At 39.9% G+C, this 13,972-nt stretch overlaps 1 protein-coding gene across 5 annotated transcripts in view; it reads left to right on the top strand.

The window, feature by feature from the left end:
- The window catches only part of MBD5 (methyl-CpG binding domain protein 5), a 271,962-nt gene extending 259,395 nt beyond the window's left edge, over nt 1–12,567 (top strand). For 3 of the 5 annotated variants that reach the window (XM_033947316.1, XM_033947319.1, XM_033947318.1), the window contains 3 exons: nt 3,851–3,963; nt 5,297–5,372; nt 10,382–12,567. In XM_033947316.1, coding sequence (XP_033803207.1) covers nt 3,851–3,963; nt 5,297–5,372; nt 10,382–10,453 — 261 coding nt within the window. In that variant the 3' untranslated portion in view covers nt 10,454–12,567. The remainder of the gene's footprint in view (nt 1–3,850; nt 3,964–5,296; nt 5,373–10,381) is intronic. The other 2 variants (XM_033947317.1, XM_033947320.1) reach the window with 1 other exon arrangement.
- The last annotated feature ends 1,405 nt before the right edge of the window (nt 12,568–13,972 follow it).

Below are 13,972 nucleotides of genomic sequence, written 5' to 3'. Positions count from 1 at the left end.
TTCAAAAATTCCCTCCCAGGGTGTTAGCAAAACCTCTCCCAAACAATACACACTCCTAGCTTGCACAACAAAAAATAGTCCCCAAACAGTCCAGAGCAAAAATCACCACTCACTGTTCACAGGTTGAGGCCCAGTCCACCTGCATGGCCTCAGGAAAGTCAGGAGCACATTCAGCAAGACTTGCTTCACAATCCATGGGTTGTTCTTCTGGACATAACAACTCCTCAGCTTGTCCAGCCTCTAGTAGTTCCATGGGAGTAGGCTGGTTGCTCCTGCTTGGCCCCGGAGACTCCCTAGGGAGAAAAGGTTTAAACCTTCTCCCTAGCTGACCTCCTTGTCTGCTCTCAACTGCAGGTTTAAATACTCTGGGGCACCGCCCTACTCTAGGTGAGTCAGCAGTGTTCCAGGGGCCTCTTGGGCTCCCCCAGTGGCTGGTTGGGTAAACATCAACCAACTCCTCCTCAGTCAATTCAGGCTCCCTCTGGTGGTCACAGGATGAATTATCACTCTCAGGAACCATATGCCCCTTCCTGATTCCACCCCGGGATTTCATTTTTACTTTTTCCCCTGCCCTAACTGGGACCTTGGCAGGGAGAATACCTGGCTGGTCACTCTGTCCACCATTTTATTTCTGATGCAGTTACTGAATTGAAGCTGGATGTCCAGCCCTCCACTTCCCAATGCATGGTCATGAGTTGTTTTAATCCCCAGACTTCTTTCTTTCCGACACATTGAGATCCAGAGTGCATCTCTCCCACCCCCTCTACTGCCACATCCAACATTTCTCTCTCATTTCCCAGATCATGTGTAGCATTTTTCACCACTGCCCACCAGCTCCATGCCCATTTCTCCTTCTATCACCCCTCTCCAGCATCATGCCACATCTCTCTTTCCCTCCATCACTATGTCCAAAATTCCTCCCCTTGCATCCCTTCAATCTGTCCCTCTGTTCCCTCTCCTCCACCATATCCAACATTTCTCCCTCTCATCCTTCTCTTCCCCATGCATGTCTACCTCAATCCTCTCTATATATATGCCCAATAATTTTCCTTTTTCTTCCTTTCCCCATGTGCACCATCTGTTTCCCTCTCACTCACACACTCATGCCCAACAATTCTCCCAAGTTAGTGTTTCCTTCCTCTCTTCTGTGTCCCATGTTCATGCCCCCTCCCTGCCTTCCAGCTTTTGTCCCAAATTCCCCCCTCCTTTTCTCCCTTTGTCCCACAATCATGTCCCCTCTCTTCCTTACGTGCTACAACGTGCTTGCTCCCTGCAGGGCCATCCAGCTTGGCTGCTCCTTCCTACCTTCAGCCACATAGGGCAGCGGCTCTTACATACTGCATGTGGCTGACCCACAAGCCTTCCTTCTGACATCAGGTCTGACATCGGAGAGAAGGCTTCCAGGTCAGCCACATGCAGCCACATGATCCTAGGGAACTGGGTTCAGTTCCCACTGCAACTTCTTGTGACCCTGGGCAAGTCACTTAACACTCCATTGCCCCAGGTATTAAAAAAAAACCCAACAGATTGTAAGCCCACTAGAGATAGAGAAAGTACCTGCATATAATGTGTACAGCACTGCGTAAGTCTAGTGCTGGGTCTAGTAGCGCTATAGAAATGATTATTAGTTGTAGTCACAATGGAGGTTCTTCTGATGACGTCAGCACCACATGGTAGCTGCAGCAATGCCTGCTCTGAGCATCCCAACTCACTCCTCCAAAGTGACAGCGATTCCTGCACTACTATTTTAAAAAAGAAAAATAAATAGATACATACACTAAATATTCTCATGTAAAACATATAAAAATTGATCACACCAGCGACTGTAACTGCCTAAAAAAATAAAGCTACCCTATATTAGCAGTCAGCAAATCATAATAATATTCTCAGATAAACTTAAAGTAGCATTACACATTCCATCTCAAAATAATAATTTTCTAATATTTGAGATAATTATTTTGATAATAAAATATTACATTTTTGAAGCCATAAATGATTAAAAATGATTTTGCTTTTGTTTTAATAAAATTGAATTATATCTGTGACAGCAAATAGATAATATTTAGAAATAAAACAAAAAGAATCCAAGTGATACCTTTTTATTGGACTAATTAGAGCATGGTTAGATTAGCTTTCGAAGGTAATCCTTCAGATTAGAGATAAGCAAATGAAGATAGCTATAAGTATATAAGAGTAAAATATCAAAGTATTACAGGGAGGGGAGGGTGGGAGACAAGATAAGGAAGAGTGCTGTGAAGGTGTCAGAGTAGTACAAATTATGTTTTGGAATTCAAGAGAAAGCCAATGTCTTTAAGTCCTGTCTAGTGGGTTTCAAAATGTTTTATCATTTTGATCTCAAAGGTCCTGAATTGTCTTAAAATTTCCTTTTAATATTCTCCATAAAATCACTGATGCAGTGTTCTGGTTTTCTGAAATGTTGGCTCATGGCTGTGATATCCTAGTTGGCGTTACAATTTTTAATATATCATCTGTGTAAATTAATCCTAGTCTTTAGCATCTGGCTTGTTTCTCCGATATAGCATCCTTCTCTACACCTTTTGCATTGAATGATCTAAACTACATTTGAAGATGAGCAAGTGAAGGATCCCATTATGTTGAATGTTTTTCCCATATGGATAACTGTGGGGTCTGGTGAAATATGTTGGCATAGTTTGCAGCTAGTTTTGTTGCAGGAAAGTGTGCCATTCTCTTCTTTGTGCGTAGTTTCTGTTTCAGATTGGGTGGCTGTCGGAAGACCAGCATGGGTAGAGCTGGGAATATTTCTTTCAGTAATTCATCCCCCTGGAGTAGTAGCTGTAGATCTTTTATGACTTTCCTCAGTTTTTCCAGCTTTGAATTGTATGTCACTATCAAGGGTATTCGCTCTGTGGTCGTCTTGCCTTTGTACTTCAATAGGTTTTCTCTGGATATTTCAAGGAAGGAGGCAATTTTCTTGGAGATGATTTTGGAGTTGTATCCTTTTAAAAGATTCAGTCAGGGTTTTGAGGTGTTTATCTCTGTCTTTTAGGGCTCCTTTTTACAAAGGTGCGTTAGGGCCTTAACACGCGGAATAGCGCACGCTAAAATGCCATGCGCGCTAGCTGCTACCGCCTCCTTTTAAGTAGGTGGTACTTTTTCGGCTAGTGCGTGATATTGAGCGCACTAATCTTGTGCATGCGCTAAAAACGCTAGCACACCTTAGTAAAAGGAGCCCTTAGTGTCAGAGCAGATAACGGCGGTATCGTGTAGCTTTTTTGTGTGTGAGGAACAGAAACTAGTTGTGGAGAAAGCTGCAAATATACAAAAAACAAGTATTAGTTATGAGAAAAAGATGTGAAATTATTTTAGTTGTTTCTCTGAAAACAGAAAAAATGAGCACATTGTAGAAATTGATACGTTGAAAAATTACATTGCTATATGTGTACCATTGCGTTTGTAGTTTTGAAGTACTTTTCTGTTGTTTATTACCTTGAATGGTGGCTCCTCCATGCTGTCCATTGGTAAACCAATAACTTATATGCTACATCTAAGTATTGAGAAATAGGGGAAGTGAAGCATATTGATGCTATTTTCTGTTAATGCTTTCCCGTCCTATAAATGTTTTTATGGGATTTTGTCTTTCCATCTTGTAGGATAAATTTTAAAAAAGGTTTTAATAATGATACCGTTAGTTAATGTTTTATTGTGTTTGTCTTGTTGAAACATGTTCAGCATTTTTAAATATGTATGCATGTAATTTTGTAAACCGCATAGTTTTTATGCGGTATATAAATTTTTAAATAAATAAATAATAAATAAAACTTTATTGCATGTCCAACAAAAAAGTTAAATCAGTGTTTAATAATTGCAGGTCTGGGTAATGTGGTTTGGTGTTCATACCTTCACTCAGGTGGAGCCCGAGAAGTTGAAGACACTAACAGAAGGTTTGGAAGCCTATAACCGAGCCAGGAAGAGGAACCGAAAGTAAGATCCAATTTGTTACACTCATTATCAAAGCATGCACATCATTCTTATCTTCTTTCTGAAGCATTTAGAAACATGATGGCAGATAAAGGTCAAATGGCCCATCTAGTCTGCCCATCTGCAGTAACCATTATCTCTATCTCTCTCCAAGAGATCCCTAATAGAAAAATAGAAACATGTTAATCAGTGAGGATGTTTAATTATTTTTAGTGCTATTGGCAGTTCATTTGGTTTTTTCCTTCTTTTAAAATAGAAAACAGCATGTAGTCGGATGACAACTTACACAAACACAGATAATAAACCACAAGCTACTGAAGTACCTAGGAGTGCTGAAAAGTTCTCAGCCGAGCCAAGAAGAGAATGATGTAGATATGATTCAATCAATGATCTGAAACAATGTCAAAAACATAGAATTTTGTTTCTGCAAATTGGCACTTAACAAAATAAAATAATACCCTATTCAGCTACAGTGAAAAAAAAAATTTTAGGTGTCATCATCGATAATAAGCTTACCTACCGTCCTCAAATCAGTGCTCTTGTTAAAAACTGTTTTAGATTCCCAATCTCTCAATATTCTGATTCATTCCCTCATTATTTCAAAAATCGATTACTGCAATTCACTATATAAAGGACTATGTCAAAAAGATATCGGACGTCTCAATTGATCCAAAACTCTGTCATTAAAATAATTACAAACTCAAAAAAAATACGACCATGTCACTCCGCTATTAAAAAAAAGCACACTGGCTACCTATTTCTTACTGGATTAAAACACAAAAAAACAATGAACCTGCTTTCATAAACCAACTTTTGATTCCATACGATCCCCCCAGAGCCTTAAGATCTTCCTCTCAATGAACACTTAATGTCCCCTTGCTAAAAATTATCGGCACCTGTCGTGCCTCCATCTTCTCTCTCACAGCACCTCTGACCTGGAACTCTCTTCCATCTTATATCAGAACTGAACAAAATCTAGACAAATTCAAGGATAGTTTAAAATGCTTCCTTTTTAAGGATGCTTATGAGTAATCCTTTTTTTCTTTTCTTTTCCTACTATTTGATTCCCTTTTCCACTGTGCCCTCCTCTTCCCTCTTTGTTTTATCCCTCTTTGTTTACTTTTCTTTATAATATTGGCTTGTGACTGTAGTGTTCTATGAAATTCTTCTCTAATCCCAGTAGGGCAACTAAAACTTTGGAAGGAAAATACTGTCCAAAGCAAAGGTGAAAGGGATTATATTGGTTATTCATTCACCCTGTGAAAGAGCCCAAAATTACTGATAAAAAAAATTGATAACACTTTTGTAACAGTTTTATTTTTCTTTTCTATTTTAGAAGTGTGAAATTAAATAACCATTTAGAAGCTGCTATACACGAGGCCATGAGTGAACTGGACAAAATGTCTGGGAATGTAAGTCCTAAACCTTTTCCCTTTCAATTCCTTTGCCTTCAAAATATAGAAAATGTGATGTATTTCTGATTTAAATCAACTAGTTTTCCATTTGTGATTATCAGCCTATTAGAGAAACTAATGACTATATAACAAGACTAGGACAGCCCAGTGGTTCAGTGGTAGCATTTGAGTTCAGTTTCTGACTTTGCCTGTGTTCCTGAGGCCTCCCACCTGGGAATGCTATGATAACTGCTTACAGGTGTGATTGAAGGGAATTTAAGCCATCATGCATTGGCGGCTCTTGTTGAGTAGACTCAGAGGCCCTGATTCTGTATAGGACACCCAGGAGAGGTGTCCTATACAGAATCGGTCCTACACTAAACCCCGATTCTGTAACCGGCTTCCATGGTACAGACGCCGGTTAGAGAATCGGATTAAATTAGACGCGGCCGCTATACTTATGGCAGCAAGGGATCTCCCTGCTGCAATAAGTATAGCGGTCGCGGCCGCCTGTCCCATCGCCGACAGGAGGATGCCCAGTCCTCCTGTCAGAACCCCCCTGGAACCCCCCTCCCCCCAAACTGGTAATCACGGGCAGGAGGATGCCCAGTCCTCCTGCCGGAACCCCCCTGGAACCCCCCTCCCCCCCAAACTGGTAATCGCGGGCATGAGGATGCCCAGTCCTCCTGCCGGAAAGCCCGACAACACCCCCCCCCCCAAAACTAACCTTTACATGTTGGTCGGCTGGACGGGTCTTGCTGCTGTCCAGCCAACGGGCCCGCCTCGTGGAAATGAGATGGGCCCGCCCCTTCCCGGCCCATCCCCGCTAAATCTAAGGCCTGATTGGCCCAGGCTCTAGAAGCCTGGACCAATCAGGCCTTAGGCATAGCGGGTCCGCCCATCCCCACTAATCCTAAGGCCTGATTGGCCCAAGTGCCTAGCATTTTGCTGGCCTACATTTTAAGCGTCTCTTCCTCTACTAGGGAGACGCGTAGGGCCGCCTAGGTTCGCCTAAGGTCCTTAGGCGAGCTTAGGTGTCTTGCGGGTCTCCCTAGGCTCCCGGAGGCTCCTTCAATATAAGCAGCCTGCCTGGGGAGCATTTTTTTAAAAAACGTGCATCCCGATTGGCTGATTAGACAGCTGTAGGACGCCTACAGCTGCCTAAAATCGGGATGCACTTTGGAGAATCAGGCCCAGAGTGCACATATGCTGGGTTCCAGAGAGGGCTGTAATCTGTGACTGCTGGCCAAAGGATTTGCAACAGTGTTTGGACAAGACAGAAGAGGGAAGAACTTCACATAGAGAATGAAAGTTCATGGTCCTTTAACCTAGTAAAGACTAGTTCTTGTTAAGAGAGAGCTCACAGATGAAAGAGGAAACTGCTGGGCCAAACAAATAATTAAATATGAGAAAATGTGATTACAGAATCCATAATGTAGGCTATTTTGGAGGGGGGGGGTGAATCCATGAAGGATGGACCTACTCTTTGCTGGCTTTATTATAGAACTTCTGGAACTGTCTTCTACATCCCATGTAGACATTTCATAGCACAAAAATATCATTCCAAAACAAAAGCACCACATAAGCCAAGAAAGCTAGTTTATCACTTAAGCAAAAGAAAAGCCTCAGACAAATGGAGAGGTGTACCCACACTCTTCCACCAAAGCATCATAGGCAAAAAACTTTCGCACAAGTTTAAAGTTAGCAGGTGGGAGAAAAAAATAGCCAAGAATAATTAATGGTAAAAACCACTGAACACAAACAGGCCGGGCCGACGATCGTTTCGTGGCCGGTAACCACTGCTTCAGGGTCTTAGCGCCAAATCCAGGCTATCAGCTGTTTTTAGCTCATGTGATTTCAATCATTCTGTTTTGTGAATGAGCTTACATGGTCTGCCCGGATTGGCTGGTTTGTGTTCAGCTGACCTGTCACGTGATCTTTCTCCTGACAGGGCTGGACATGGTTATAAGCCCCACAACAGTGCTTTGAAAGTTGTGGTTGAAAGCAGCAGTTAGGATCTGCGTAAAGAGAAAAAAAAAAGTTTTTTGCCTATGATGCTTTGGTGGAAGAGTTTGGGTACATCTCTCCGATTGTCTGAGGCTTTTCTTTGCTTAAGTAATAAGCTAGCTTTCTTGGCTTGTGTGGTGCTTTTGTTTTGGAGTGATTTTTGACTTTTTGTACTATACTTCCCTCCATTCCTCCCCGGTTTTTGTGGTTGTATACAGACATTTCATAGCTACATAAACCTTGTTAGTTTTTTCCCCCCCCCCAAGAAAACACACAGGGCAAATTAATTCACACTCTCCTTTTTGTGACTATTAGTCTTGCATGCAAGATATTTGCATACTTTTCAAAGCCCAGCTGCTAAGAATGCATGTCAGAGCATGCTGTTGGATTTTCTGAATTGCAGCATATGGCATTAACAATTATATTGACTAATTTGGACTTGCTATATTTCTTCCTCAAATTTGAAATTGTGTTGAAAATGAATCGTAACATATTCTTATAGCAATGGAAGACCAACTAAATCTACAGACCTCCAATTTTATGAGCCATTCTGTAAGAGATTCTGATAGGAATGCAGCAGCTGCTTATGTAAATTGGATGCTCAAAGCAATAAACCTCCCAGCAGCATGAGGTATATCATGTTACAGTTGCATTAATTTAATGACATTGAACTTATTTATATTAAATAGCATTATATCAGTGCAGATCTCTCAAAATAACTTGGCATGTTTACAGTTAATGTATATAGTTGGCAAGTATGATTTTATAGGAATTACACATTGAAATGTACTTAGAGAATCTCTTACATTGGGGATTATTGCTAGCTTTGTTTAATAAGCAAGCAAGCAAAAGGAGGGACAAAGGCATCCACGTAAGGGAACCAAAAACTAGAGAGGAGTGGGAAGAATAATTTCCTGTATCCAGATAACCTTTATTATCAAGAAAGTCTTGATTACAGCTGTCAATATATATATATATATACATAAAAGCAACCAGGGTAGGACCAAATGATATATAAAGGACACAAAGTGGTCTGTGTTTTGATACTCAGTGCCTTCCTCAGGAATCAAGTCTTCTTGGTATCTCATAAGACAGGTAAAAACAGTGACCTTTCGTATGCATTGGAAAAGGAATGTCAAAATATTGTGAAATTGCGGCAGTTACCACAGTTTGCGCTAGCTCATATTGTGGCGATTCACTGTTTTTACCTGTATTATGAGTATTATTGGAAGAGACAGCCTCATTGACAGATGTTGTTGAGAGAAGGAATGAAACAGTGGTGGAGAAAATACAAGGGTCAATAGCCTGCAGATTTTATGGGACTGGGGAGGAGAGAAGGATTAAGTGTAAAAGTTAGAAGGAAGAGTGTGCCTTTTTGCAGATGATACCAAGATTTGTAACAGAGTAGACACCGAAGAGGGAGTGGAAAATATGAAAAAGGATCTGCAAAAGTTAGAGGAATGGTCTAATGCCTGGCAACTAAAATTCAATGCAAAGAAATGCAGAGTAATGCATTTGGGGATTAATAATAGGAAGGAACCATATATGCTGGGAGGAGAGAAGCTGATATGCACAGACGGGGAGAGGGACCTTGGGGTGATAGTGTCCGAAGATCTAAAGGCGAAAAAACAGTGTGACAAGGCAGTGGCTGCTGCCAGAAGGATTCTGGGCTGTATAAAGAGAGGCGTAGTCAGTAGAAGGAAGAAGGTGTTGATGCCCCTGTACAGGTCATTGGTGAGGCCCCACTTGGAGTATTGTGTTCAGTTTTGGAGACCGTATCTGGCGAAAGACGTAAGAAGACTTGAGGCGGTCCAGAGGAGGGCGATAAAAATGATAGGAGGCTTGCGCCAGAAGACGTATGAGAAGAGACTGGAAGTCCTGAATATGTATACCCTAGAGGAAAGGAGAGACAGGGGAGATATGATTCAGACGTTCAAATACTTGAAGGGTATTAACGTAGAACAAAATCTTTTCCAGAGAAAGGAAAATGGTAAAACCAGAGGACATAATTTGAGGTTGAGGGGTGATAGATTCAGGGGCAATGTTAGGAAATTCTACTTTACGGAGAGGGTAGTGGATGCCTGGAATGCACTCCCGAGAGAGATGGTGGAGAGGAAAACGGTGACTGAGTTCAAAGAAGCATGGGATGAACACAGAAGATTTAGAATCAGAAAATAATATTAAATATTGAACTAGGCCAGTTACTGGGCAGACTTGCATGGTCTGTGTCTGTGTATGGCCGTTTGGTGGAGGATGGGCAGGGGAGGGCTTCAATGGCTGGGAGGGTGTAGATGGGCTGGAGTAAGTCTTAACAGAGATTTTGGCAGATGGAACCCAAGCACAGTACCGTGTAAAGCTTTGGATTCTTGCCCAGAAATAGCTAAGAAGAAAAATTAAAAAAATAAAATAAAATAAAAAAAATTTAAATTGAATCAGGTTGGGCAGACTGGATGGACCATTCGGGTCTTTATCTGCCGTCATCTACTATGTTACTATGTTACTATGTTATCAGATGATGGTCAGAGAGGGGAAGAACTAAGGTAGAGAAATTTGAGTTTGAATGGTTGGAGAAGAAGACAAGATCAAAGTGGTGGCCATTCTGCTGACTAATGGATTGAGATTAGAATTGTGAGTTGGATATGAGCTTCTATTACAATGGCCAATATGTCTCAAAAAATGTATATGCTCTTCTCCCTTTAGGGATCCTGTTATAAAATTACCCCATTGCCTCAGATACAAAAAGCTTCCATTAAAGCACATAGCTAAGCAGGTCCAAATGGGTTAGGGGTTTGTTTGTTTGTTTTTTGTCAGTGCCATATGTATTGAAGCATCCAAAGGCTTCCATTTCCAAGGCACTATTTGACACATGAGACTCAAACTATAGAGTATGCTGCAAGTTTGCACAATGTCATTTTAGCTATTTTTCTGCATATTAGCTATTTTAAACTAACATTTTTTCCAGTCATCATAATATGAATTTTTGGCCCAATATACTCATTTTCTTATGTTTTAATTCTTAGGTTCATCAAATTCCACCAAGAGATAGACAGTTGAAACCTCCAAAACCCAAGAGGAGGAAGATCTCCAGATAACACTGAATGTCTTTTATTAATGATGTAGTTCTTCTCAACGTGGACATGCACATATGCCTGTATATTGATATTGATATAAATATATATATGAACATTTCTATGAAGATGGAGAGATACCACCACCACAGGGTGCTATGTGAAACAGTGGTACAATATTTTTGCAACTGATCAAGTGGAAGAATTAATGCTGGATAAGCCAATCAGAATCCTTGAGTGATCACAGTAACCAATAGTCAAATGATTTCTGAAACAAAAAAGAAAATTTTCTATAATAACAAAATTGTGATTATAAAAAGAAAATAGTCCAAATGTTTCTGATACATTTTCAATGTGTATATAGATAATACATAATTTCATGGTGATATCAAAATGTAAATATTGTACAATAATGTCATGTACAAGCGTACCTAATGCACACTTTATCTTTTATTGTACAAAAAAATAGTGTACAAAGTCCTTTGGTTTCTATTGAGTACACAAACAAGAGACTATGAGTGTAAAGTGATAAATAAAAATACAGCCTAAATGCTTTTATATAATAATGTAAAAGATGCTGTTTTTGTATTTAACAGCAGAGAAAAGGCATGATTATGTAATACCTTAATTATGACATACACTTCACGCCACAGAGTGTTCATTTATATTGTCTTTTTAGAATGAACCTGGCCTGGAAGTACTATACTCCATTTCAGGTCTCTGTAGGAGAGTGCAACCTTGCAGATTCCCAAAGGGATGTGGGATTACTTGTCTAACCAAGGAGCTTAAAGCTGCAGTGCTTTTGTTGCAATATTTCAGTTCCCTAAGTTTTAATGTTGGATAGCAAATTTCAGTTGATTAATATGGTTGTATAGCTGCATAGCCACCTGCTGCACTAAATAGGTTATGCAGCCATCAACGAGAATCCAAACCAAATGCTAAATACCGAAATTCTGACCAGATAAAATATTCTGTTTACATATATGATGGCACTGGTCATTTCCTGAAAATATTAATAATGCATTGTTTTCCAAAATCTGTTTTTAAGATCACTCTCACAGTATTATTAATCTAGATGGCAAAGTGGCTTACAAAATGATTAGCAACAATACTCTTTTTATCAGTATTATGTAACATATCACAGATTTATTTTATTTAAAAAAATACTTATTTATACTGTTAACAGATTCTTATATATTAATGTGGCTGAAACACAGGTTACATTTATTAACCAAATTATTTATGTTATGTACAATTAAAATGTGAAAGACATGCGGAGTTAAAAGAATACACTACAAATATATGAGCCTCTGATTGGGAGTCATTGTAAATTGCAAAGGTTTATAGAAACCGTAGCACAATGTAATACTAGTTTCCTTTAACTAGCTGTTATGTACTCTTTAATTCCTCTTCATCCCTTTCCCCCTCTATCTTCTCTTCCCTCCCAACCTGACGGAATGCAATTAGCTACACTACGCTACAGTGGCCTGGAGGCAGAAACGCTTCCTTCTCTTGGTTAGGTTCATTATGTCTTCTGTGTAATGGTAGGGCCACCTGTCCTGGTCCCAATGCAAACTCATGCAAAGTGGTCTTTTGTGTACTTTAGTTAATAGTTTTATGGGGGAGGGTTTTGTTACAAGTTGATGTGTTATGTTTAAACTGTTAATGTTGTCCATTTTCTGTATCAGCCTGCTTTTCTGCTGTTTTTGTCTAGATGGATGTGTTTATTCATAAATACATGTGTGTGTGTGTATGTATGTGAGGGAGAGTGTGTGTATGTTGATATTTAGGGGGTTATCTTTGTTTTTCTTTCCTAAAACTGAGTTTGTATTGATCAACCATTTTTTGACATTTTAACTAATTACGTTTGTAATTTTTCACCAATGTATACTTTACATTAGTAGGCTATGTAAAGTATTTTTGTGCACTTGATTTAATTGGTTAATAATGGCATTGATGTGGGTGCTAGGAATAGATTGTTTCAGTCCATACAGTTTATTTTTCTCTTTTAAAATTTTTATGGTTTCATGTAAGCAGTTAATGTAAATATTGTGAACATTACAGGTCATGCAGTGTTGTAACATTTTTAAAAATGTTGCACCTACTTTACAATTAAAAACTGGTCACTCATACTTGAATTTTGCCCCTAGAGCTATTCTTTCTCCTTGTTTTAAAGCATAATCTTTACAGGTAGGGCCCTTTATCCTGCAGTATTTGATTTTTTTTAAATACATTTATATTTTTTTATTTGAAAAGTTTGTAACATTATTTTTTTATTACTTATCTAAAATCTCCTGAATAATGTGTGTGTATATATATGTATATATATATAAGTATATCTAAATATATAGATATAGACACACACACACAATGCAACCCATTCAGTTCCTATGGGCTGCATCTCATTTGCTGCTCACTACCGCAACAATGTAAAGGGGGCCCTAAATCTTTCTTAAACATGGCCTTGAAACTGTTTTCTGATGCAGTTGTGCATTTGTCCTTCTGTCTTGTTGCATTTCTCAATCAGAAGATCTGCCAAGAAAAGATCAAAGATAAAGCTACTGTTGTCACATGCAACTAAACTATCTTGGAAATATTTTTGCTAAATTTGCACATTTTTGATATGTAGAGGGATGAGTAAGAATGACCTTTTCTTTTCTGATACATTGCTAATCAAGCTAGAAATCCTCTATTTTTAGAGTATATCAATTTTACATTCACACTTGTGGTTGTAATCAATGATTACAGTATTCTGGAGCCAGGGTACTGGTAGCCATTGGCCCTATGTGAAAAACTCTTATGTAAAAAAAAAATAGGAGCTATAAAACATGTTGCACCTGAATTTTTCAGCTAAATATTTGTAAGTAAGGTAACGACAGGATTCAACAAATTAAGCGACTGGAAAAACTAGAATGTAAGTTAGCACAGTTTACAGACTTGAGAAACACGCAATCCTCTAGGCATCTTAAAACCTTTTAGAGGGAATTGGTTGTATCCTCATGCTACCTCTGTTAATCCCATAAGATACAAATGAATATAAGTAATCATCAAATCCCAGCGATCTAAACCCATTTTCCACACTAAGGGAGTCTTTTACTAGAGATAATCACAAGTTATCTGCAGCTGGGCCCCTAAAGGCTTATTTTACTAAGGTGTGCTAACAGATTACCGTATTTTCACATAGATAACGCGCACCCATGTAAAACGCGCACACGGGTATAGCGCGCGGAAAACACAAATTTATGTACAGAAATTTTTATATACCGCGCACACCCGTATACCGCGCATGCTGCCCGACTCTCCTTTCGCCCGCACCGACTCTCCTCTGGCCACCCCGACTCTCCTTTCACCGGCCCCGACTCTCCTCTCCCCCTTGAAGTCCTGTCCCCACCCTGAAAGCCTGATGCCACCCCCTGACGTCCGATTCACCCCCCCGAAGGACCGCTCGCACCCCCACCCCGAAGGACCGCTTGCACGCACTCCCACCCGCACCCCCACCCTGAAGGACCGCTTGCACCCCCACAGCCTCCCGACCCCCTCCCC

Source organism: Geotrypetes seraphini, chromosome 5 (assembly GCF_902459505.1).
Source record: "Geotrypetes seraphini chromosome 5, aGeoSer1.1, whole genome shotgun sequence".
Taxonomy (NCBI): Eukaryota; Metazoa; Chordata; class Amphibia; order Gymnophiona; family Dermophiidae; genus Geotrypetes; species Geotrypetes seraphini.
This window is presented reverse-complemented; position numbering and strand designations above follow the sequence as displayed.